Source organism: Hemicordylus capensis, chromosome 3 (genome assembly GCF_027244095.1).
Source record: "Hemicordylus capensis ecotype Gifberg chromosome 3, rHemCap1.1.pri, whole genome shotgun sequence".
NCBI lineage: Eukaryota > Metazoa > Chordata > Lepidosauria > Squamata > Cordylidae > Hemicordylus > Hemicordylus capensis.
This window is the reverse complement of record NC_069659.1, coordinates 110,843,397-110,870,398: the sequence shown is the minus strand read 5'-3', so window position 1 is coordinate 110,870,398 and position 27,002 is coordinate 110,843,397. Positions and strand designations below refer to the sequence as shown.

The window sequence follows — 27,002 nt, the reverse complement described above, 5'->3', positions numbered from 1 at the left end:
TTGGAGGAAGAGCAGGATATAAAATGCAAATAATAATAACAATAATAATATTTTTTTAAAAACTAGATTCACCTAGTCATAATGCCTCTAAAAGTCTGAGGCTCTTTTGTTTGCTATGTGTAAATACTATGGGTTTTGAGTAGCTGTCTTTTAGTATTTTACCACTTACTTGTATGCCTTCCATTGTTAGTTTGTACTTTATTACTTGCAATGTTATGATTGTTTTAAAAAGTAATAAGTAAATCCATTAATTCTGACAACCTTATGAATGCTGAATATAGCATTGACGTTGGAATGGAAGAGGAATGGTGTGCTTCTGCAATGAAAATAAAAGCTGTTTGATGTGGAGAAGCGCAGACCAAATACCCACAAACACTATGGTACTTTACAACCTCATATTTCTATACATTATTTTCCAAATGTTTTCCAAAAGAGAATGAAAGCTAAAGCAACAAATCTAATTTATATGAAAAATTATACACATGGTATTATCATAACTCACTACCCACTGCTATTGTGGCAGGAAAGCTAACCTAAGTTTCTACTGTATTGTTACAGTGCCAACATGCAATCTCCCATATTATTTTGTTAACTTTGTTTGAAAACACATAGAAGCTTCCCAAGATGTGTAACTTATTTTTAATGTTAAAACAGTATGCCACTTAACAGAATTGCAGAGCTGCTTGACAGGAAGCTTGAATACACAAGCTAAAAACAACAACAAAACGCTGTATATATTTAATTTTGCTACATTAAATTCCCAATAAATAAAATTGCACAAAAACCACAGCAAAGCCTAAAATGCACAATTATCTCACAGATTATATTTGCTGGTTGAACTTGCATTTACTTGAATGGGGGGTGGGGAGGTGGGTCCGATATTAATGTTATAAGGCTTATAGTCAAATCAATCTCATATTCTATCAATATCGGCTCTTTGAACATAGGATCCGCCCACCACCACAACAGCATACTGAGGTTTTAGGAAAATCAGTGTGCGGTACTGTAACCAGAAAAATTTCTTTAGCAAATTGATTTTATGCACGTTTTCCATATTTAGAACACCCCCTTTTACAGCTTATACTTCCGTCTTCTTGGCTGATGTTCATTATATACATTATGTAGATATCAATCCAAGAATAAAAGTCCGCTTTACACCAAAAAAAATGTCGTTAGGTGCCCCCCCCGGGGGGGGGTGTTGTAATATTTTAATTTAAAATTGACTTCATAGGGTACCTCTTTACACTTTCAACAAAGCAGCGGAAAGATTTTCCAGCAATCAAGGGTTGCATTGGAATTTTGGAGGCGGGGGTGCCCCCGGCAGTGCCTGTGGCGAAGCCACCCCAAAATGTTGGGTATTTTCCAGGCCTAAACAATTCTCCGCTCCCCGGCGCCGAGTTGATCGAGTCTGAGCCTGGAGCGGAATTTTACGGCCGAGCTGGAACGGAGGCGGCGGCAGAAGCGGCAGCTGCAGCGGGAGGGGCTGGCAGGGACCCACCGCCCTTCCTCTTCAGCCTCCCGTCCTCGGCCCGGTTCGCTCTCGCCGACCAGACCGGCTTGTGGCCTGAGGAGCAGGCGGCTCAAGCAACAGCAGCGCCGGCGTCTCCCTTCCGCATTTCCCTGGGTCTCTCTCGGGCAGTGACGTGACGTGCTGACGGCGGCCCGGCCCGGGGAGCTTGGCCGCTTCCACTCAGCTCCGAGCTCGGCCCCTCCCTCCCCTCCGCTCCCGCCCGCCCCGCCGCAGCGACACTACCACCGAGCTCGGCCCTGCTACACGAAGAAAGGCCTCCCAGAGCCCATCGCCGCCCCGCCCGGTAAGCAGCGCGGGACAGGCCCGAGCTAGGCCTTCACCCCCGCGCGGAACCAGGCCTCGGCGCCCGCAGCGATACAGGCCCCGAGAAGGCCGCAGCTAGGCCGCGCCAGGGCTCCGTCCTGCAGGACTGGGCCGTAGGCCGTGCTCGGGGGGGCTGGGGAGATGCCGCTCAGCTTCGAGAACAGGATGAGGCAGCGGACTCTTGTCAGGTGCACGAGAAGTAGGGATCGAGCACGGGATTCGGGGGCCGCGGGACAAGGCCCGAGTCGGAGGGGAAGCGTCTGAGGAGGCGACAAGATGGCGGCGGCAAGGGAGGGTGTTAGCCGCCATCTTGAATTAATCGCTTCTAGCCCCAGACAGTCCCCATTACGGACAGGGCAGGGCGGAGACGGCGCCGGTGGGGGAGGCTCGCCCCTCCCCTCCTTTCCTGTGTTGTGCCCAGGCCAGTTGTCCTGCTTGGCTCCTCCTGGGCTCGCTACACCGCAGTCGCGCAGCCTTCTTCCCCATCGCTGTGGCGGGCGGCGGACTGAGAGGCGCTTTCTGGCCCTGTTATTTTCCTGCCTTCCGGTCCCGAGCGGTTCAACGATGTCCCGTCTCCGCAGGGCACGAGCAATACACATAACCATCCCCAGATGTTTATACCCACAGGGTGCCAGCTTGCGACCCCATGTTGGGGCCAGAGTTTATTCAAACGGCTTCTCTTTTTTGGCAAGGATAAAGCATACTTCATATCAGTGAACACATTTCTGTCAGTGACTCGGGATGTTCGGGAAGATATTGGTCTGGACCACTTGCCTTCATTAAGAAGGACTGGATATTGCTTGACATTTTCAGACGGCAGAGGTGACAGACCACTAGAATTGAATTCAGGATTAATCCATAATTAAATGTTCAAGTTTTGACACTGAGCATATGTACTTCTAGGGAAAAGCTACGGTTAGATAATCCACTGTTAACATTCACTTGTTAGGATATCAGACAACATGCCTGGTTATAGGCTGCCCTGTGCTCCTTGTATTTCTTACTGTACCGTGTGAAGTAAACAGGTTGGGTTACTGTACATCAGAATGCCAATACTGAAAAATCAGTACATCGTTTTTTGCCTAAAAGAATAAAATGCAGTTCTCAGACATCTGAAAAGCCAAGTAAACGACAAAAATAAGAGCTTTCTGTTTCAGGACCAATGGAAAAGGAGTACTAGCATTCTGCAACTTTCTAAAAAGAATGTTATTAAAGACTCCCATAAAGTATACGTGACACATTCATTCTTCTCGCAATGTTACGGAGCTGGGACTATAAATGTGATCTCTTGGAATAAATATCTCTGCACACACATTCTCAGATGCACAGTTAGGAACAAATCTTACAGTTAGTCCTTATTTTTACCTCTGCTTGTGAGTTGGAAGCAGAGGGAGATGTTCAAAGAAATATACCTTGGACAATATGATAAAAATATATTCTAGACTTAACAACAGCCCTGGAGTAAGTCACAAGTTTTACCTACAGGTTGTTTAAATGTATGTTGGAGTGGAAAATGTTTACCATCGCTAGGATATGAAGCTCTTCAGTACTCAAAGAGGGAAGTGCTGTTGCTCTGGGGCAGGAGTCTCTTCCTTTAGTACAGCTGTATTCTCCTTCACCCACTGGCTGTAGCAAACAGCAGTAGATGGCAATATTTCAAGCCCCAAGAAAGTGTCTCTTTTCTCAGCTCTGTGTAAATCTTTAAAATCTTTTTAAGATTTTGAACTAGGATAACACAATGAATTTAATGTGTGTGCAGCATGTGTAGAACATGAATGTAGTATGTTTATTTTAATTTTATAGACATTGTGACTGATGAGAGTTAAAGGCCATGGATGAAGATGGACTTGAACTACAGCCACATGATCCACATGCATTTTTTGCTCCTACAGGTATGCCAAGGAACATCATATAATTTGCTTTCTTTACATGCAGTTGGCAGGTGAGAGTCTATTGAGCCTTTACTGGATGACATCACATTATTCAGTGATTCCCCCTATAAAATATGAATATCAAATTACAATTTATGTTGTTACTTGAGAAATGTTTTGAGAATAAAAACATAAAATAGATTGTACCATCTGTTAAGCACAGTATAATAGTCTAAATATTTCTGTATCAATATGGCTGCTTACTGTTTCTTTGAGTTAAGCTAATATTAAAAAAAAAGATAATTTATTTTCTTGAGATACCTATATGGTTGCCATCCTAGATGTTTATACAGTTTGTGTAAGAAGGCAAGTTATGGAATGCCAGGGAAGAGCAATCTAGTGAAATCCTAGAGATAGCAGTTCCCCTTACAAAGCTTAGCCCACCTTAGGTTCCCATTCCTTTTCTTTCCTTTTCACCTCCCCTATTGCCATCTGACACTTGCCTCAGTCAATTCTAGTGCCTTCAAGTCTTATCTGCTCCCACCCAAAGTCGTTGGTTGTAGAAGAACAATAATGGCTGCAGAAGCTAGCAAGATGGATATAAACCTTATAACCCCTGCTAACTTGGCAAAGAGGCACCTTTTAACGTGGTGATTCTCTTTACCCTGTTTCCCCGAAAGTAAGACCTACCCCAAAAGTAAGACCTAGCAGTAATTTCTGATGTACCGCTAATTGCCCTAGTGCATTTTTGGGGGCTAAAATTAATATAAGACACTGGTAGCAGGGGGAGAGTAACTGACCCTATCCACCCCCAGCACAGTACCTCCAGTGACTGTTGCTGGTGTCTATCTTATGTTTCCTTTAGATTGTGAGCCCTTTGTGGACAGGGATCCATCTTATTCATTATTTCTCTGTATAAACCGCCCTGAGCCATTTTTGGAAGGGCAGTATAGAACTCAGATAGATAGATAGATACAGTGGGTATAGGAAAGAATCACCCCCTTTGATAGACCTTAAATTCTGGTTCCCTTACATCCTGAAATGAAAACACAAAGAAAATTCCCTTCACCAGCTGTACTTATCCAATGCAACCTATAACATCCAACTGAAAAACATCACAATTACAGTCCAGAGAAAGTGTCAGAAATAAAAAACAAGAATGACTGAGATTGAAAAAGGATCACCCCCGCAATGTCAATATTTTGTTGAACCACCTTTTGCTTTAATAACAGCCTTGAGTCTGTTGGGATACTTCTCTATCAACCTTGCACATCTAGACGGAGCAATATTTGCCCACTCCTCCATACAGAATTGTTCAAGTTCGGTCACATTGGATGGTAGGTGTTGGTGGACTGCTATCTTCAAATCTCTCTACAGATTTTCTATGGGATTTAGGTCTGGGCTCTGACTGGGCCACATGAGGACATTCACTTTTTTCTCCTTCAGCCACTGTGTGGTCAATTTTGCTGTGTGCTTCGGATCGTTGTCATGTTGAAAGGTGAATCTTCTGCCCATCCTCAACTGTCTGGCAGAGGGTAGCAGGTTTTCTTCCAGAATCTGATGGTATTTTGCCCCATCCATTTTTCCTTCTACCCTAACGAGAGCCCCAGTCCCTGAGGCAGAGAAACACCCCCACAACAGGATGCTGCCACCTCCATGCTTCACTGTAGGTATGGTGTGTTGTGGATGGTGAGCTGCGTTGGATTTACGCCAGGTGTACTGTTTGGTGTTGAGGCCAAATAGTTCAATCTTGGTCTCATCTGACCATAAGACCTTTTTCCATTTGGCATCAGAATCTTCAAGGTGCCTTCTGGCAAAGCTCAAACGAGCTTTAATGTGGCCTTTCTTGAGAAGTGGCTTTCTCCTTGCGACCCTCCCGAACAAGCCACATCTGTGGAGCGCTCGTGAAATTGTTGTCACATGCACAGAACAACCACTCTTTGCCATGAAGTCCTTTAACTCCTTCAGAGTGGCCATTGGCCTCTTGGTAACCTCTCTTACCAGTTTCCACCTTGCTCTTCCATCCAGTTTGGAGGGCCGACTGGATCCAGGGAGGATAGCAGTCCACCAACACCTACCATCCAATGTGACCGAACTTGAACAGTTCTATATGGAGGAGTGGGCAAATATTGCTCCGTCTAGATGTGCAAGGTTGATAGAGAAGTATCCCAACAGACTCAAGGCTGTTATTAAAGCAAAAGGTGGTTCAACAAAATATTGACATTGGGGGCTGATCCTTTTTCAATCTCAGTCATTCTTGTTTTTTTATTTCTGACACTTTTTCTGGACTGTAATTGTGATGTTTTTCAGTTGGATGTTATAGGTTGCATTGGATAAGTACAGCTGGTGAAGGGAATTTTCTTTGTGTTTTCATTTCAGGATGTAAGGGAACCAGAATTTAAGGTCTATCAAAGGGGGTGATTCTTTCCTATACCCACTGTATTTGGAATGTGTTGCATGAGATCCAAGGATCTGCATCTGTGGTAGGCAGAAAAAGGCAGAAGCACCCAGGTTTTAATTGTGCCCAGTGTGTTAAACAAATTAGGGCCATCTATGTAGTCTTAAGTACTTGTCACTGATTTTTATGAAAGCTGGGGTTATATTGTTACATTGATTTTGGCTGCTATTATTATTTTTTATTTTATTTTATTTTATGTATTTCAGGAACTGATGGAACACATTTGAATGGAAATGAATTTGTGGTAGAAATACAGGAAACGGTATATGTATCAGATGTGGAAGATTCTGACATAACTGTTCATAACTTTGTCCCTGATGATCCAGATTCTGTAGTAATCCAAGATGTCATTGAGGACGTTGTTATAGAAGATGTTCAGTGTCCAGATATCATAGAAGATACAGATGTATCTCAAACTGTTGTTATATCTGAACCAGTGCTGGACACTAATGTCACGGAAGAAGTGTCTTTGGCACACTGTACTGTTCCAGATGATGTTTTATCCTCCGAGATCACAGCGACAGCAATGTCAATACCAGAGCATGTACTCACAAGTGAGTCAATACATGTACCTGATGTTGGACATATGGAACATGTCGTTCATGATCATAATAACGTTGTAGAAGCAGAAATTGTCACAGATTCTCTGGGAGAGGATGTAGTTTCAGAAGTGTTGGTAGCAGACTGTGGCTCTGAAGCTGTAATTGATGCCAGTGGAATACCTGTGGAACAAGATGATGACAAGGGCAACTGTGAAGATTACCTTATGATTTCCTGTAAGTGTCTGGGTAAAGTATTTTTTTAAACAACTTTTTTATCTGCAAATGACACTATCCAGAGAACTTCCACACATCCTATTCATTTATCTATTTATTTATTACATTTCTAGACCGCCCCATCCAAAAGCTCTGGGTGGTGCACAACAAGTTTAAAAAACATAAAAACAAACACCATTTAAAACACACTGCTTAAAATAATATAAAAACAATTTTAAAACAGTTAAGAACCACTTAAAACCAATTAAAATACTTTAAAGCAACTTAAAAACCTTGGAAGGCCAGGCCAAACAAGTAAGTCTTTAGGGATCTCTTAAGGGCCAGCAACAAGCCTAAATTACGGATATCTGCTGGGAGTCCATTCCATAGGCCAGGAACAGCTACAGAGGAGGCCCAGCTCTGAGTCACTACCAGACATACCAGTGGTAACTGGAGATGGACCTCTCCAGATGACCTCAACATGCAATGGGGATCATACAGAAAGAAGGTGCTCTCTAAGGTAGCCTGGACCCAAGCCATTCAGGGCTTTAAAGGTAATAACCAGCACTTTGTATTTTGCCCAGAAACATACCTGTAGCCAATGCAACCGTTTTAAAACAGGCATAATATGGTCTCTCCGGGTTGCCCCAGAGACCAGTCTGGCTGCCACATTTTGAACTAACTGAAGTTTCCGAACTATGTACAAAGGCAGACCCACGTAGAGTGCATTACAATAGTCAAGCCTGGTGATTACCAGCAGATTCACCACTGTTTTGAGATTGTTCTCTTCAAGGAATGGACACAGCCGTCGGATCAGCTGATGGAAAGCGCTCCTGGCTATAGCCTCCACCTGAGATACCAGGGTGAGGCCTGATTTGACTTTACAGTCCTGATTTAATCTAAATGCAGTTATGTTTATGCAGTTTTAAGTAATTGCTGGCAGAAAGAGGAGAGGAGAGCCAGGATGGCAGCCATCATAATGCTGGGGAAACTCAGCCAAAGCAAGTCTTGATTTTTTTCTTCTTCTCTCAGAGTAAGAGAGCAACCACACTCAATAGCAGAGCTAACAATGGATAGCAGTTAGCAAGCAAAGGAAGTTGGGGCGGGAGGGTTAGTGGAGCAGGGGAAGAGCGGCTGTTTCCTGAAAGCTGAACTAATATTTTAAGTGCTTATGATATAACATATGGGTCTAATACTTTTGTATGCCTACGTTACAAATAAATTTTGAAAAATAAATTTCTAAAATTATCAACACTCTGATTAACAAATAAGTGATCCATTTCTAATCTCCCCAAGCCTATTACTTCCTATACTATCACAGAAGAGTTTATGATGGGACTCAGTGAGTACTATGGTATAACATGAGCTGATTCAGTACATCATGTTAGTACAAAACACAGCATCCTTAGCACTATTATGCTGGCAACAGCATAACAACACACCTCAAAGCCATGAAGAATCATAGAACTGGGCAGAGAAGACATGTAATGGGAATTATTGAGGTATGCTTGGGTTTTGTCCACCACAAACCACCAGTCAGTACAAAAGAAGCCCTGTCCAGGCATTGTGCACAGCATAGATGCAGTACCCAAGTACAACATTCACAGGAGCATGTTGGCATGTTCTGCCCCCAACTCTGACTTGCTCTATAGCCCCCCCCACCCCCGCAGTGTTTGTACTAGGAGAGATCCTCTACATTATTAGGTATGCTGGGTTCCTACTAATATTCTCAGACAAAAGCTGTATTTTATTTATTTATTCATTCATTTATTTAACATATTTTTATATCTCTCAAAACTCATGTCTCTGAGTGGACAGTGTGGGGATGGGGCTATGGGAACAATCTGGCATGTAGGGCAGGGCCTGTTAATTATCTCCAATGGGCTCTGTAGCTGGGTACAGAGTCCTCACTTTGTACAATACCTGAACAGGGCTACTATTACCTGCATGTTTAGGAGCAGTCATTTAAAAACAATTAGGCTGACAGGCAACATAGGACAAAAAAGCTTGCTTGTGTCCCAGGCATAAGATGTACAAATAGCTTTAGCTGTTTTAGCATGAGGAACTTGGTGTGTTAGCACAGCAGTAATTAGCTGTAGGATGGAGTCTGATGCTGCTCAGATTAATTCCCATAAGTAACAGGCAGATCCTTCCAGAGCTGGATGCACTGTCCATATATCTGTTTTAAATCCATAACTCCAGTCTAAACATACACTTTTAAAAAATATTGTAACAAAATATAAATCCACACCCTTTCTAGTATATGCTTTAGCATCACATTATAATTTATGCCAACTTAAACTTTCACTATTACTTCATACTTTGCTTTAAGCTTCCAAAACAAGTTCTACCAGTATTAATTCACAAGGTTGGTGCCTAATTTGATGTAGTCTAGTCTAGGCTGTAATTACTATACAGGGGGAAATGAAACCATGGTGTTGAATTCAAATTTCCACATTTTATATTTATTATTATTTTACATTTATATTCCGCTCTTACATGATTCTACTCTTATATGATTCATATATTTTATAAATATATGTATTTGGCTCTTTGTTGTTTTTTTTGCTGATTAAAAATAAACTAGCTGGGCTGGGCACAGAGCATGCCTCTAGTTCTCCCCCCTCTCGGTTTTCCCTCTGTTCTTAGCCCCTCTGTTTTCATTCCCCACCTGCCCATTCTCCGCAACCGTTTTCTTTCCCCCCTCGCCCGCAAGCCTGTCTGCCATTTTCCTCTCCCCCTGTTGGCAGCTCGCTCGTGAACTCTCATGAGAGCTGCCACACATGGGATTAGTGACGGATACGCCTTAGAGAAATATATATTGAAATATGTGACAAACTACGGCGGGGTGCAGAGGACTAAAGCTAAGGCAAAATGAGAGTGACTCTATCTTGTCTCCAGTACATGTGCATCTTGGTTTCGGCAACAACAACAAAAACCCAACCTGTGGTACTCCAGATGTTGCTGAACTACAACTGAACTACAACTCCCATACTACAACTCCATCATCCATCCGATGATGGAAGTTGTAGTTCATCAGTTTCTGGAGTACCACAAGTTGGGAACCCCTGTCCTAGAGTATTTTGGTTTTAGTTTTTTAAAAATGTACCTTGATTTTTCTTTTTCTGTCTCTTGCTAGGGGTCATATAACTAGCAAAATTCATTATATGGAAGTTTCTTTCACTGCCATGTCTAGTTAGTTTTACTGTAAGTGCCCGTTCTTTTAAAATTCAACTGATAAACTTCAGCTAAATGTTTATGATGGACTGATTGTTAAATTAATGTTTTACACTGTAGTGGATGATGCTGTCAAGACGGAAAGTGACATTTCTGATGAAATTACTATAAAAGCTGAGTCAGGAAGTGATCCTTGTAAAATGGATGGCCTATGCCCAGAAGTCATCAAGGTTTATATTTTCAAAGCTGATCCTGGAGAAGATGATTTAGGTAAGGCATACTTTACCTTTTGATTTTTAGCCTACTTTCCAGTAGGCTTATGAGATCACCCGACATTTTGTGTGTCTGTGTGTGTCCACCCCCACCCCACATCAACTTTGCAATGCCTGACCAATATGAGCCAAATCAGGTACAGTTGTAGGGACACACGGACACCTCAATGGCGTAGTTTGTAATGATGTCATCCACTGCAGTTCAAGATGGCGGACACATAAACTTTTGAGGCGCAAGTGGGCTAACTTGTGGACTGTCTAAACGATTTCAACCAAATTGATGATGAAGTACAGTTGTAGTAAAATGACACACAGGGTCACCTCAGTGATGTAGTTTGTGATGATGTCATCCATCCTGATTCAAGATGGCAGATGCATAAACATTTGAAGCACAAGTGGGCTAACTTGTGAACCACCTAACTGATTTGAATCAAATTTTCTACAGCTGTGAGGACACATAGGGACACCTCAGTGGCATAGTCTGTGATGATTTTATCTGCCCCATTCAAGATGGCAGACACACAAATATTTGAAGCACAATCGGGATAACTTATGGACCATCTAACCTATTTGAACCAAATTTGATACATTTGTAGGGATAGTGAAAGGAAAGTTGGTAGATTAGTTCTTAGTAGAACATCTTGTTTAAAATGTAACCTATGGGCTAGCAATTGGAGAACTCAAGACCAAATCTGCCCCTGCCCCCCACATTTCCAAACTAGAAGCAAAAAGGACATGTAGAAAGTAGCATATGTGACAACAGAACTTGCTGGCAGGCAAAAAAAGTGGAGATTAAGGTGCTGGCCCAATTTTCAAATTAGTTGCTGACCAAGGTCTCAGTCTTTCATAGTACAGGTGAACCTTGATATTTGTGGGGATTCTGTTCTGGGCTGCAGCTGCGGATATGAAAACTGTGAATATCGAGTTAAGGGAACCTATGGGATCGCAGGGGTTAAGTTCCTGGTCGGCTGAAAATGGCCAAAAATTGGATGAATTTCACAGTAAGGAGCTTCTTACCTTGCTCTGCTGTTCCCCCGAGTCGTGCTGTGGCCCCAGATTTTTTTACCCCTTTTCAATTTTTTAACAAAGATGGGAGCTATTTTGTGACTCTGTGGAAGAAAATGGCAGCCGGAAATGACCTCCGTAGTCATTTCCAGCCACCTCCGACCCGTGGATACACGAGGTCTGCATGGGGTTTTGGGGGGGGTTTTTTGAGCGGAGGTTTCTGCGTAAGCCGAGGTCAGGTGTCTTTTTCTTGACCACAGATACACGAATTTGCGGATAACAAGGTCCACCTGTATCCTTATTTTTCTGATTCAGGCTTTGTTCAAATTTTTTGTGGGGAAACGTTATGGATTCTAAATGTTTGTATAGTTTGTCCTTCCATTCCCCCCGCCGCCTCCCTTTGCATTTAATGCATAATTGAGTAGAAATGCGTTCTTACAAAACACTTTGGCTAACTCTTTTTTTCATTTAGGAGGCACTGTAGACATTGTGGAAAGTGAATCTGAGAATGACCATGGGGAGACATTGATTAATCAAAATAGCAGTGTTCGTATTCCAAGAGAAAAAATGGTTTATATGACAGTAAATGATTCTCAACATGAAGATGAAGATTTAAGTAAGTATGTGGCCTTTACTTAGGGGTAGGGATTTGATCAAAATGCTGTACAAATGTGTTAGATATGGTTTATTCTTTCTCAGATGTTGCAGAAATTGCTGATGAGGTCTATATGGAAGTGATTGTTGGAGAGGAGGATGCAGCAGCCGCTCATGAGCAGCAACTTGATGACAATGACATTAAAAGCTTTATGCCAATAGCTTGGGCAGCAGCTTATGGTAGGTTATATTATTAGAGCTAGTAATACAAAATTAATTATGAAAAGCAATCTATTCCTGCTATTATGGGTCTGACAATGGAAACTAACATCCTTTGGAACAATAGATTTAAAAATGTTTAATACGATTATAAGGAATAGAATTGTATTAAACATTTTAAAATCTATTGAAGGAAGTTTTGTAAGATTATGTGCTTCCATCTGAAAACTGCTTATTGAGGATGTTGATACCAGATCTGTTTTAGGAAGACTAATGCAGTCTTCATTTGACAGGGTGTTTTCAGTATTTTGTGTCAGAATGTATCTACAAGAATACATATAGGTCATCTTTATGCTGTTCAAAAGAAATTATGTCTCCGAGTAAGTATGAGTTGTCGTACTTACTCTGAAATTGAACAAAAATAAAAAGGAAATTACAGTGGTCACACTAAGACTCAGCTGTCAATTTGTAGTTATAGAACAGGAAACAAGGGATCATCAGGACCAACCTGTCCACTTGGCAGACCTAGGAGGCGCCTAGAGCACCAATTCTTGGGGAGTGCTTCAGCTTCCTGGGCAGAAGTCAATTGTGCCTCCTAGCTGGGCTCTGGTTTGCTTTCTTCCACTCTATCCCTGTCCCCGGGCCCTCCCTGTCTCTATCCCTGTCCCCGGGCCCTCCCTGTCTTGCTCTGCTCTGTTACTGCTGCGGCTGCTCAGGTGGGAGCCTCCGTCCTGATTTCTCAAGTGCAAGACTCAAAACAGGGAGTAAATGGTGCACACAATGGTTGGCTTGGCTGTGGTCAGGCCTGGTTGGTTTTGGAGGAAATCTCTTTGCAGTGCCATTAAAAGCCTCTTCTCAGGAAGACTGTGGTTGGCCCTGAGGATAGCAGGGCCTGCACTGAGGACAGTAGGGAGGCGGCACCAGTAGAGGAAGAGTGGGCATTGGGCAGGCTCCAGCTCTTCAACTCTTGCCTCTCCCACTGTATCCCAAAACCAGTATTGCTGGTCATTTGACTTGGTGAATGAGTAGCCTGCACTGCTCATTAAAGCCAGGGCTCTGCATTTCTCGGCTGGGAAGGGTGCACCAAAGTCAAACTTCACCTATGGCACCAAAAACCTTAGAGCCAGCCTTATAAGGAATCTGCTTTCCACAGACAGCAGTTGTGTGTCCTAGCTTCTGCCTGCAAAACTGTTTCTCAAAAAAAGGCAGGTAAACAGTGACAGAGATAGTTACTTGCCTTAAAAAGAAGCAGCAAAACAAGAAGTAGAGCTGAGTAGGAAAATGGAAAGATTGTGCCGTCAGGTCAGTGTCGACTCCTGGCGACCACAGAGCCATGTACAAAGAGGTAAATTCTGGCATTAAGATGGTGCAGAATTTTACTCAAAACATTGAGTCAGTACAATGAGAAAACAAGAACAACTTTTCCAATAAGTTTGCATATACAGAGATATAGGTATAGATATACACACATACACGGGACAGGGCCTTCTCTGTTGCTGCCCCCAGATTCTGGAATGCTCTCCTGGTGGTTATTCACTCCTCAGTCTTCATCAGTTTTTAGAAAGTGTATGCAATCTTGGCTTTTTACTCAGGCTTTTATATTATTGTCTCTACTACTGCTACTTTGTGTTTTGTATGGCTATATTGTGCTTGTATTTTAAATAGTTTCAGTCAGATCTATGTTTTTATGTTCTTGCTTAATATTTTAATTGTGTTTTAATTTGTCTGTGTGAACCGCCTTGAGATTGTTTTAATGAAAAGTGGTATACAAATTTAACAAATAAGTAAATATACACAATACAATTATGACACCTTTTTATTGTTGGGGGAGTTTTTATTGTTGGGGGACCTTTGTCTCAGATTCCCTCCCCCTTCTCTCGTGTGTGTGTGCACGCACACACACACACACACACGTCAGGAGTGAATACACAGATCTTTCCTACTCAGAAGATTGTCCTCCCTCATAGCTGGTGGTAAAGATAAAGTGTGGCGTCATGTCGATTTCGACTCCTGGCACCCACAGAGCCCTGTGGTTTTCTTTTGGTAGAATACAGGAAGGGTTACTTTCCTGTTTTTCTGGGGAAAACCCTATTTTCTTGGAAGAAAATAGTCAAGGATCAGCCATCCATGTGGTTGTGTGAGTTAATTTGTTCTCCAATGGCACTGGATCACACAATGTAGAAGTGACTCTAATGTCTTTTTGTATAAACTGGACTTCATTCAGTGTTCAAGCTGAATATAAAAAGTATGGATTGTCTCTTTCTTTTTTTAACCACTTAACCGATTATATGTTTTGAATATTCCTTAGAGTGCTGATGCTATGTAACTTTGAATTTTCATTAGGTAATAACACTGATGCAGTTGAAAATCGGAATGGAACTGCGAGTGCCCTCTTGCACATAGATGAGTCTACTGCACTTGGAAGACTAGCAAAACAGAAACCAAAGAAGAGGAGGAGGCTGGAATCCAGACAATACCAAACAGGTAAATATCCAGCTGCTCAAGTGAATGTGATAATTGCTTCTAAAGAAAGAGAGAATGGGATGAGAACATTTGAGAATGAACATTTTCCATAAGGATTTTAAAAAGGAAAAGCACATCTGTGTAGATATATTCATTCTATAGTGCTGCTTTATCTGAGCTGTATTATTAGCTTGTAAATTCTGGTCTATATTTTCTACGAGGTTTTGAAATACTGCTTACAAGAATTTGAAAATAAAAGTTCCAAATTGAGCAGAATCTGTTAACAGTCGGGGGAATATAGGAGCTTTAAAGCAGAGGCATAGCAAGTTCTGAAGGAGCCCATGTGCAATAACTGAACATGAGCCCCATCAGATCATTTCCCCATAGGAAATGGAAAACTCAGAAAGATTAATAATTCCCAGATGGCTGGGCAAGAAGCTCTGAAACTTTACACAGTGTTCCTACGTGATGACACTATTAAGTGTACTGCCTTTCAAGAGGGGGTCAGTTCACTTGCTGATTTTTAATGAATTTTAAAATAGTTTTTTAAAGTGTCATAACCAGTGTTTCCCTCTAATTTTTATAATCAGTGAATGGAAAGAGTTTTGATCTAGGTGGCAGTATCAAGGCAGTGTGCACACATAACTAACACTCACTCACACACTCTCTCTCTCTCTCACACACACACACTCTGTTTTTATTATTTATTTTTTTACCTTCCCAACACCCAGGCCCCCAGCTCCAGTCCCTAATATATACTGTAACATGAAACAGGAGTTGGCTACAGCAAGCTCTACCAGTGGGCATAAGGAAGACAACATCCTGGTTCTGTGGGCAGAAGAGTGACTCAGTTATTTTGGTCTGAGAAATTTCTGAGAAGGAGAGAGGTGTTTGGGAATTCTTGGCCCATCTTTGTAGTAGTCAGGATCTGGGGAAAGTTTTCAGAAACCCCTACAAGTCAGCATATCCAAGGCACTGCATAGCCAATGCCAGTGTTTTCTTATGGCACACAAGAGTGCAACACACATACTGGCTTTGGCTAGCACGGCCAGGGCCACAGAGAGGTAACCTAGGGCCTCAGGCAAAACAGTCTTGGGACCCACTTCCTGCACATACATACATACACACACATACACCCCACAACAAAACTTTTAGTCTTGTGGGGCTCTGGGGCAGTTTCCCCCTTCCTCTGCATCCCTGGTAACACTGCTGACTGGGTGCATCTCTGAGCATATATAAAGGATTTTTCCTTTGTGAAGGGAACCTGCTTCAGTTTTCTAAAACACACCTAAGGACACAGTGCCTCTGAGCATAAGCAGAATCTGTATGGACATGGGGGACAGGGTGGGAATGGAACACAAATATGTCTGCAGAAAAGCATAGATTGCATGGTGTGGAAAAATTCCCCCCAGCTATGGGCTGTGAGGGACCTGGAAAACTTCAGCTTTTGTTTACAGTGAAAATAAAGGAATGTTCTAGCCAGGGGAGTAGCAAGGTTGGAGTGCCCCCTGGAAAAATGTTGAGATGGGCCCTTGCTTCCTCATTGCTTTCTTCAGAAGTGTTACCCAGCCAGCAAATTTTTTTTTTACATTCCTCCCACCCCCAGTCTCAGTCCCATCCTTCTCCCCCCAGATCCGGTCTCTTTGGGCTGCCAGAGGGAGCTGCTGTCGCCGCCACCACCTCCTGTCCTCCTCTGGCTCTGTCTGCCAGAAGTCTCATGAGAACTGGAGGAAGAGGAGGCAGCCCAGCCAGAGGGGGAGGGAGGGAGGGAGGTCTCAGAGCGTCAGCAATCCAGCCGGGGAAAGGAGAAACAGGGTGCCAGGCACAGCAGAGACTGCATGCCGTTAGAAACTGCTGTGTGGGGGCCTGGGGGTTGGTGGGTGCACACGCGCACCTTAAGAAAGAACAGTTGTCATAACGGCTTTGTCTCATGGCAGAACGTTTTTTTTAAAGTGCTGTAATCAAAGACTACCATTTAAGCCTGAGTTTAGAGGCAACTGTTCCTTACTTTCATATAAAAGGAGTAGTACCCCCGTTTTTTGCACCCCGTATTATAAATCCAGAATAGGGATGTGCATGGAACTGGCTCCCTTCAAGCCACTGGTGGGGTGGGGGTGGCTTTAAGGACAGGGGAGGGTGCACTCCATCCCCACCCACCCCCGGCGCTTCCCCCTCTGGCGCTCTGTGTATAAATAGTCCATAGGGGCGGCAGTGTACCTCTTTGCCGCCCCGTTGTTACAGTGACTGGAATGCCATGCATGCGTCACAGGCACGCACAAATGGTGCATGCGTGCAGTGTGCCCACAACGTGTGCATAGCACTTCGGGTCACTGAAACAATGGGACAGCAAGGAGGTATGCTTCCACCCCACCAGACTATTTATGCACAAAGCACCAGAAGGGGAAGCGCTGGGCGGGGGAGTGCACATAGACTTGGTTAAGAAAGGCAGGAACAAAAGGAAAACCCTATCAGAATGGCCTGCATGGTCAGACTGAAGCAACATATTCAGTGGCTGACATCCAGCACAGCATCACTTCTCTGTAATGCTGTACTGCAGGGCTGATGCACCTTCAGAGGCTGCATCAGGTATCATACCTGGGCAGGTCAAGTGTGGCAGGAAGTACACTGTGGGAGCAGGCAAGGTGAAGTCTTCAGCGCTGGCTGTAGTGCAACTGGTTGGCTGCTAGTGGGGATTGGGGTGATTCTGGTTCATCCTCCTGTTTGTTTGTTTGTTTGTTTGTTTGTTTTTAAATTTATATACCGCCTTTCATTAAAGCAATCTCAAGGCGGTTTACAGCAAAAAAAAATTTAACACAAGATGGTAAAAAAGACACAATTAGAATATTAAGTGGGGGGAAAATATTAAACAAATCTGATTAAAAAATTTAAAACAAAAATCATAAAAGCAATAAAGATTATAAAGAGCAGCAGCAGAGAATCAAATAAATGCCTGGGCACAAAGCCAAGATTAGACACGGCAAAGTTGTGTTGAGGGGGTCTGCAGGTGCTGGCATTTCCATTGGTGGAGGTGAAGGCCCTTTGAAGCTTGCCCCATCCTATGAGTCCTTTCGGTCAGGCTCAGGGGTCACGACCACTTCACTTCGAGAGCCCCTGGTGTTCAGCTCAGAGGTCATGACCCCTTCATCCTGGGACTCCTCCGTGTCAGACTTGGGGTTCATGACACCAGGGTTGTGCAAATGGGGTGTTGCATAAGCAGCGCTTCTGCAAATGTTCCTTTTTTTCCCTAGTGGAGAAACCTGCAGCAGCAGTTGCCCAATTTACACAGCTCCAGCACTACCTCTGAAGGGCACAGCAGCCCCTCAGTACAGCATTATGGAGACGTAATGCTGATCTGGACGTTGGCCAACATTTTTAGGAACAAGGTGTGGGGACATCTTCAATTCTGGTGAAAACCAGCTGTCATCACTTTAGAAATATACACGCAAAAGTGTGCACATGCATTCCCCGTTCATTAATTAGGTGTGCTTCTAGCCCACCATATTTATTATTTATTTATTTATGTATTTATTTTATTATTTATTTTTACATTTATATCCCGCTCTTCCTCCAAGGAGCCCAGAGTACTACATACTTGAGTTTCTCTTTCACAACAACCCTGTGAAGTAGGTTAGGCTGAGAGAGAAGTGACTGGCCCAGAGTCACCCAGCTAGTATTATGGCTGAATGAGGATTTGAACTCGGGTCTCCCCGGTCCTAGTCCAGCACTCTAACCACTACAGGGATAGACTGGGACTTCTGTTGGTGTACCATTTGCTCCACTACCCAACGGAGTCCCTAATTGAGCTGACGGACTTGGTCTTGGGCTTGTCGCTGGAGTCTCCCAGGCATGTGGTACAATGTTCACTTTGGAACCAGTTTGTCTGGGGCAGCTCAGGAGTTCATAACGGCCATGACGACTATGGGCCTATCCCAGGTGGTCCTGGGACCTACAGATATTGCTATTCATATGCTTGATCTGGTCTTTCACTTTGAACAGAGTGGTGTTCCGTGGGTGGGAAATCCTGTGATTGACCCATTGTCATGGACGGACCACCATCTGATTAAGGTTGGACTCACAACAACGTCCCACCTTCATAGGGGTAGAGGGCCCATTAGGATGGTCCGCCTGAGAAGGTTACTGGATCCAGTAGCATTCCAAGAAGCCTTGGAGGGATTTAGTGTTGATTCTGCTGGTGACCCTGTCGACAATCTGGTGGAGAATTGGAATAATCAACTCACCAGGGCAGTGGACACGATCGCTCCTAAGCGTCCTCTCTGACCTGCTTTGAAACTGGCCCCTTGATATACAGAAGAATTACGGGGGCTGATGTGGTGAGGTAGACGACTAGAGAGCAAGTGGAGGAAGACTCAACTCGAATCCGACAGACTATTACATAGAGAGCATTTGAAGATCTATGTTCAGGCGATACGTGCGGCAAAGAAGTGATTCTTTTCCTCCCATATCGCATCTGCAAGTTCACGTTCAGTGGAGTTGTTCAGAGTCATGAAGGGGCTAATGTGTGCCCCTTCCCCCTTGAATTAGTACTTAGAACCAACAATTACTCGCTGTGACATTTTAAATGAGTTGTTTGTGGACAAAATCTCTCATATACGGGCTGACTTGGATTCAAACTCCACAGTTGTTACAGAGTCTGATGCCGAGGTGTCCAGCAGCTCCTCTTATGTGATGACTCTGGGTCACTTTCAGTTCATGACTCCTGAGTATGTGGACAAGTTGCTTGGAATGGTGTGGTCTGCCACCTGTCCTCTTGATCCTTGCCTGATATGGCTTATACTGTCTGGCAGAGAGGCTGTGGTAGAGGGCCTGGTAGAGATTATAAATGCTTCTCTGAGGGAGGGCAGGATGCCTCCTTGTCTTAAGGAGGCAATTCTTTGACCACTTCTGAAGAAGCCTACCTAGGATCCCTCAGGGTTGAGCAAGGACAGGCCTGTTTCCAACCTTCCATATTTGTGCAAGGTTATTGAGAAGGTGGTGGCCTCCCAGCTCCAGACAGTCTTGGAGGACACTGATTATCTAGACCCTTTTCAAACTGGCTTCCTGGTGGGCTATGGGGTGGAGACTGCCTTGGTCGGCCTGATGGATGATCTCCAGTTAAGAATTGACAGAGGGAGTGTGACTCTGTTAGTCCTTTTGGACTTCTCGATGGCTTTCAATACTATTGACCATGGTATCCTTCTGGAATGTCTGAGAGGATAGGGGGTGGGAGGCACTGCTTTGCAGTGGTTCCACTCCTACATCATGGACAGGTTCCAGATGGTGTCTCTTAGAGACTGTAGTTCTTCAAAATCTAAACTTTCGTAAGGGCTCCTTCAGGGTTCCATTTTGTCTCCGATGTTGTTTAACATCTACATGAAACCGCTGGGAAAGATCATCAGGGGATTTGGTGCAAGGTGTTATCAGTATGCTGATGACACCCAAATCTATTTCTCCATGTCAACATCATCAGGAGAAGGCATAAGCTCCCTAAATGCCTGCCTGGAGGCAGTAATGAGCTGGATAAGGGATAAAAAACTGAGGCTGAATCCAGATACGACGAAGGTACTTATTGTGTGGGGTCGGAACTTGGGAGAAGATTTTGATCTGCCGGTTCTGGATGTGGTCATGCTCCCCCGGAAAGAACAGGTACACAGTCTGGGGTGCTTCTACATCCGAACCTCTCCCTGATGTCCCAGATTGCAGCAGTGGCCAGAGGTGCTTTCTGTAAGCTTCGGCTGATACCCCAGCTGCATCTGTTTCTTGAGATGAAGGACCTCAAAACAGTGGTACATCTGGCAATGTCTAGGCTGGATTACTCTATGTGGGGCTGCCTTTGTACATAGTCCCAGAAACTGCAGTTGTTTCAGAATGTGGCAACCAGGTTGGTCTCCAGGTCATCTAGGGGAGACCAGATTACTCCTGTGTTGAAGGAATTGTACTAGCTGCCGATACGTTTCTGGGCAAAATACAAGGTGCTGGTAAAGCTCTAAACAGCTTAGGCCCTGGGTATTTAAGAGAACATCTTCTTTGCCATGAGCCCCACCGCCTGCTGAGATCATCTGGGGAGGTTCACCTGGGGCTCCCGCCAACTCATCTGGCGGCTACTCGGGAATGAGCCTTCTCCGTTGCAGCCCCTGGACTTTGGAATGCACTCCCTGTTGAAATAAGAGCCTCCCCATCTCTGGCAACTTTTTAAAAGGCACTGAAGACACATTTATTCACCCAGGCTTTTAAATTTAATTGGGTTTTAAATGTTTTTAATCTTTTAAATGATTTTAATTGTTAATTGATGTAATGTTTTAAATTATTTTAATTGTAAACCACCCAGAGATGTAATTTTGGGGCGTAATAGAAATGTTTTAAATAAAATAAACAAATAATTTAGAGAGTCAGGTGCCTGGTAAGAAAAATAATATATAAAATGCAGCCAGCATTATGCTCTTGGGGAAGTAGTAGCAAGTGTGCATGTGTTCTCTCTGTTGCTAATTTGCATACACCAGAAATGCACCCAGTGTCCCACCGCACCCAGTTTGGTAATTTGTATAAATGATAAGACTAATCCATTCAAATTGCATTATAAGGAGAGGGGGTACACAGTCTAGTCCCTTTTCCAGGCTCAGGTCTTGGGTATCAACAGCAAGAGTCGGCCTCAGAGTAGTCCAGGGGAGGGGGTTACTCAGTCACTCTGGTCGTCCTCCTGGCTTGCTTCTCCTGGCTGTGCCCCTCACTGAGAGAACTCTAGACCCCCTTTCCCGAGAGCAGCCTTCATCATTGGTTGCCTCAGCTTTAAATGTTTCTGGGCAGCGCTGACAGGACTCAAAGCCCTGCCCCCTCGCAGGTCTCACTTCCTGTTTCCCCCACCAATGTGGCCCAGCCAGTGTTGTGCTGGACAGCTCCCTTTGCCTCACCTGTTCATCTATGCCTAGACTTGGAAGACCCGTGTCTGCTTCTCTGGCATCCTTGTCGAGGGAGAGAGCAAGCCCCAAAGAAGGGACATCGTGCGCCCCACCAGATTCCATGTGGCCACATGGGCAACGGGGTGACACAGCACCCCTACACATTCTTTGTGCATTTGCAGAATTCAGCTGAATTTCAAGATGTGTGTGGACTTAGGGATATAGAAGAGAAATGAGAATGAGGATTTGAAGACTTGAAAAGTATGCACATCTCTATGCAAGCTATGAAGCCTTCCCAACCATGTTGGGAAGAAACATACTTCACAGCATTTTTATACTCAAGAAGCCATGTTATGCAACATAATATACAGTGGAAGTAAGGATATGTAGAAGCCACTGTACATTTTCAGAAATGCACAGGTGGTCTAGCCAGTGCTTCCATCCAAGACTGCCTCCCAGGGGCCAAAATTAAAAAGTGCAGTAATTAGCATTCCAGTGTCAATATTTGTGGACAAGATAGAAGACCAAGAGATAGCAAAGGAAAAGGTTGGAAGGGAAGAAAGTTCTTGAACAACTTTTATTCTCTCACAACTACTGGCCATGTACATGGTGTGAGAACATATACGTAGTCGTTGAGCTCACATCAGAGAAGCTGCTGCCAGTCTGTGTAGACGATACTGAGCTAGATGGACCTATGGTCTGACTCAGTATATGGCAGCTTCCTATGTTCCTATTGCCAGCACAGACTTGTTGTAGGTGTGGTTTGTACCAGAGCAGTGAGCGCTTTCTTCCTGGCAACTCCAGCAGTTGTGCAATGCATGGTGCATGCTTCATGAGTAGGAGGTAAAGTTGCTCTTGCAGTTCTGTTCTCTGCTGGCATAGCCTGGATAGTTGGAACATTTCATCAACCTCTGGATAGTCTGTGCTTGTACTGGCTTGCTTTCTATAGTTGTTTTTATTGCACAATAATATGATTCCTGCCTTAAAGTCTTTGCTTGAAACCATTACTTCAGATCATCTCTATTTTGCCACCTTTCTAGTAGTTTAATTATATACTTTGGGAGTGTGCAAAACATCATCTTGCTATAGTTATCTTTTGATTTAAAAATCCATATATTAGAAATCCCTGTAGTGGTGGATATATTGCATTAATTCTTTGTATATTGTCTTCGAAATGCTTACCCACAAATGAGTCATCCCTTGGAAATATTGTTATTACAAGACCTTGGAGAGAATGTAGGTTCTGCAATTACTGGCACATCAAGGTATTCTTTTCTGCAGGTTTAATTTGTCTTATTAAAGGAAGTGTTAGCACTTGGCATTGCTCCCAAATTCTGAAACACTGCAAGTCTTTTTCTGTTTCTGGTGGATGATTTTGATTCAGTTCTCTGGGGACAAGCCAGACACATCATTGTGGTTAATATCATAAATGATTGTTTGGGTCTTAATTAGCAATGGGTATATCTACTCAGTGTTGAGATTATTTAAATCCTATGGATGTCAGTGTGAGTGATTTAAGCACATGCTTAATCCTCCCATTGTTATTAATGGCATTTCAAAGTGCATAATTGAATTGTGTCCATTGTTTTTTGCATGTGTGTAGTGGATTACCTTTGAGTTTATTTGGTACCATTCTCATTATTTTGTGTTTTACTTTTATTCTGCAGCAATAATAATCGGGCCTGATGGCCATCCTTTGACAGTCTACCCTTGTATGATTTGTGGGAAGAAATTTAAATCCAGAGGCTTCTTGAAAAGGCATATGAAAAATCACCCAGAGCACCTTCTTGCTAAGAAAAAATACCGATGCACTGACTGCGATTACACTACAAATAAAAAGTTAAGTTTGCATAACCATCTAGAGAGCCACAAGCTTACCACCAAGACTGAGAAGCTAATTGAATGTGATGAATGTGGGAAAAGCTTCTCTCATGCAGGAGCTTTGTTTACACACAAGATGGTGCACAGGGACAAGGCAGCAAATAAAATGCACAAATGCAAATTCTGCGAGTATGAGACAGCAGAGCAGGGATTACTGAATCGTCACCTTTTGGCTGTACACAGCAAGAACTTTCCTCATATTTGTGTGGAATGTGGTAAGGGATTTCGACACCCATCAGAGCTCAAAAAACACATGCGAATCCACACTGGTGAAAAGCCCTATCAGTGCCAATACTGTGAGTACAGGTCTGCTGACTCCTCCAACCTGAAAACTCACGTAAAAACTAGACACAGTAAGGAAATGCCCTTCAAGTGTGACATTTGTTTTCAGATATTTTCAGATACCAAAGAGCTGCAACAGCACATCCTTATGCATCAAGAAAGCAAAACACATCAGTGTCTCCATTGTGACCACAAAAGCTCCAATTCAAGTGATTTAAAGCGACACATAATTTCCGTTCACACAAAGGACTACCCCCACAAGTGTGACATGTGCGACAAAGGCTTTCATAGGCCATCGGAACTGAAAAAACATGTTGCAGTGCACAAAGGTAAAAAACTGCACCAGTGCAGACATTGTGACTTTAAGATTGCAGACCCATTTGTTCTAAGTCGCCATATTCTCTCAGTTCACACAAAAGATCTTCCGTTCAGGTGTAAGAGATGTAAGAAGGGGTTCAAGCTGCAAATGGAACTCAAAAAACACATGAAAACGCACAGTGGTAGAAAGGTTTATCAGTGTGAATACTGTGAGTATAGCACTACAGATGCCTCAGGTTTCAAACGGCATGTTATATCTATTCATACAAAAGACTACCCCCACCGTTGTGAGTTCTGCAAGAAAGGCTTCCGAAGGCCTTCAGAGAAGAACCAACACATTATGCGGCACCATAAGGACATTGGGTTACCATGAGGACTTTACTAGATTTTATGAATTTGGGGACGGAGTATGTAAAAGATACTGCTTTCTAGGCAGTTGTATTTTAAAGCAGATCACACAAGCGAAATATTGTGCATTTGATTTAGTGCTGTATACAGATAAGATTATTGCTTCTAGTTGACTTTTATACATTTGTTCATTAGTGTGTTCTGAATTCTCTTCCGTTTGTTTAATACATGAGTAAGGATGGCAACAATAAAGTTGCATTTAATAAAGTAAACCCTGTCTCATACTGAATTTTTCAACCACAATAGTTCTTTTGAAATATTTACCTTACCAACATGGTTCATATTCAGTGACTGTACTAACTCAGTTTTGTTATAGGTTCAAAGAGAGTTTTTTAATTTGCTCTTATAAAGAAGTCACACAGAGATCTGTATAAAATAACTTGGAAGAAATATTAATGTCAAAAGATAGAATTGTACCATAGGACCCACTTAACTGTCTCATTTGGTATTAAGGAACCTGTGACACATGAATATTCATTTGAGTAGTTAGGCGCCAAATCAGTACTATTTTCTATTATTTGGGGTTCTTTTTACATAGCACTTAATTCTTCCATAAGAAGTAGGGAATACTTTGGTTGCTGGGAGCATTGCTTTTCAATAGGTGTGAATTTTAAAGGAAAACTTGAGGCACTTGTTCATAAGTATTAATTATCTGCTTCTCTACCTTTTTGGTTCTGTATTGCAAGTGTATTTGTGTTTTGAAATGTATTACTGATTCATAGTAAGTACAGATATGTTTGTTTCAGTTGTTGACAGGATAGATTTCCCAATTGACTATTGTTAAGTTTACCCCAAATTAAATGCAATTTTATTACAAGATTCCATGAAACTATATGAAATATTTAGTACAATTACATTTTAATTACACTCCAACAGCTTTGAAGAATTTTCAAAGATTATATGCTATTTAGAAGAACATGAGAGAGTGAAGAATAGAATCAGATGTGGATTTTTTTTAATATAAAGCATTTATTTTCCTGCAGTTTCTCTTATGTTTTCTTTATTACTTTTTTAGGATCACAGAATTTTTCTTAACAGAATAATTTCAGTAAGAATTGAGTAGTTCTTCAAACCTGTGGTTTATTAAGCAGTAATTTTCTAGAATGTATCTAGTTCTTCTTAGCAGTTTATAAACTTCTGGATGTTGCAGTTACCACCTGTTCTCCTATTACCTGAAAACTATTGTTGAGGCAAAGCTGCAGTAGTCTACTTTGTAGCAAACAAGTACTCTATGAATGTACAAAGATCAGTTGTTGTTTTTAAAGTATGAATTTCAAAGCATGCTGTAAAGAATTTCATCTTTCAGGTGGTGTATAGATACTATGTTTGTTGCCCAAAAAGAAGAAAGTGTTAGGACACCTTGGTGCGTGTGTGTTTGCTTGCTTGGTCCCTACCACTACTTTTGGTCCCCGAACTGGAGTGGTCGAATATAATAAAAATGAGATGCAAGTTCCAAATAAGCAGTTTTTGCACCATGCCTCTCCCACTTCTCACCTCCTTTTCCCTTTCATCATACACATGATACCCAAAGGAATCAGTTGTGTTTCACTTTGTGGTATGTCCCTGGAGAATATTATGTTCATATGTTCCTTTGGATATCCCAATATTTCTAGTTAACTGGTTTGCTAATAGAAAACTAGAATTATTGTATCAGATAGCCATATGTAAACAAAGAAATTAACTTGAACATCTAGTTGTAAGCAAACCTAAGGCTTTCTCTGTTAGATCTGATTTATGTGGAGCTGTTTTTCTGACCTTTCAACATGTCCATACTGTTGCATGTTTACCAGTCTTCTGGGAAATGTGTGACATGAATTGGCATACTCATGAGCTCTGATTGTGATGTTATGCAGAATCCTGTAGAGATTGGTGACTCTATTGCTAGATCAGGATCCTAAAACCTGCTTCTAAAAGCACATGCACTCATTGATGCAAGTATTTTCAGGATCCAGCAGGTGCTCCTCTTTTCACAGCAGTCTTGCTCAAATTTCCAAATAAACTTTATGCTCAAGTGATTTTCAAGCCCATTAAAATGTTAAACCTCCTCAATTTCCCAGGCTATTCCTGAAAAGTATTAATCCTATTGGAAAATTACTTCCTTGAAAATCACCAAGAATAATAATTAAATAATAATAATAATCCTTGACCAACTTACTATTTCTTGAATATCTAAAATCAAAATACAAGCATAATTTTGGAACCTTTAAAAAAGAAAGCAATTACGAGTTTAGTGAAGTCAATTTTTGTACAATGTGTTTGTATAAAGAGCAAATAAAAACTAGTTATTGTTAATGTACTGGTATTAGTTACAGGCTACTTTTATTTGATTAGCAAATGCTATAACATTGATATTTCATTTCCATGCTTCAAAAGGTACATTTTTTAAAAACATGGACATAATATAAATAATTGTTCTGTAAAGATGCTTATTAAATACTCTATGTCCCTCCCTCTGTACACTTTGTAAAAATGAAAAAAGAACAAATTACAGTACTCATTTATAGGGATGTGTGACGTTGTAATGTGTACTTGATAATGTGAAAAAATAAAAATCAGACTATTTTCCTGTTAA

At 42.4% G+C, this 27,002-nt stretch overlaps 1 protein-coding gene across 1 annotated transcript; it reads left to right on the top strand.

Moving 5' to 3' along the window:
* Nucleotides 1-832: 832 nt before the first annotated feature.
* On the top strand, nt 833-27,002 carry ZFX (zinc finger protein X-linked). The gene is given in 9 exon segments (XM_053309025.1): nt 833-2,022; nt 3,638-3,726; nt 6,370-6,939; nt 10,216-10,365; nt 11,845-11,988; nt 12,072-12,206; nt 14,529-14,669; nt 23,209-24,380; nt 24,382-27,002. Coding segments are annotated over 8 exon segments (2,535 nt in total). The 5' UTR covers nt 833-2,022; nt 3,638-3,665; the 3' UTR covers nt 24,544-27,002.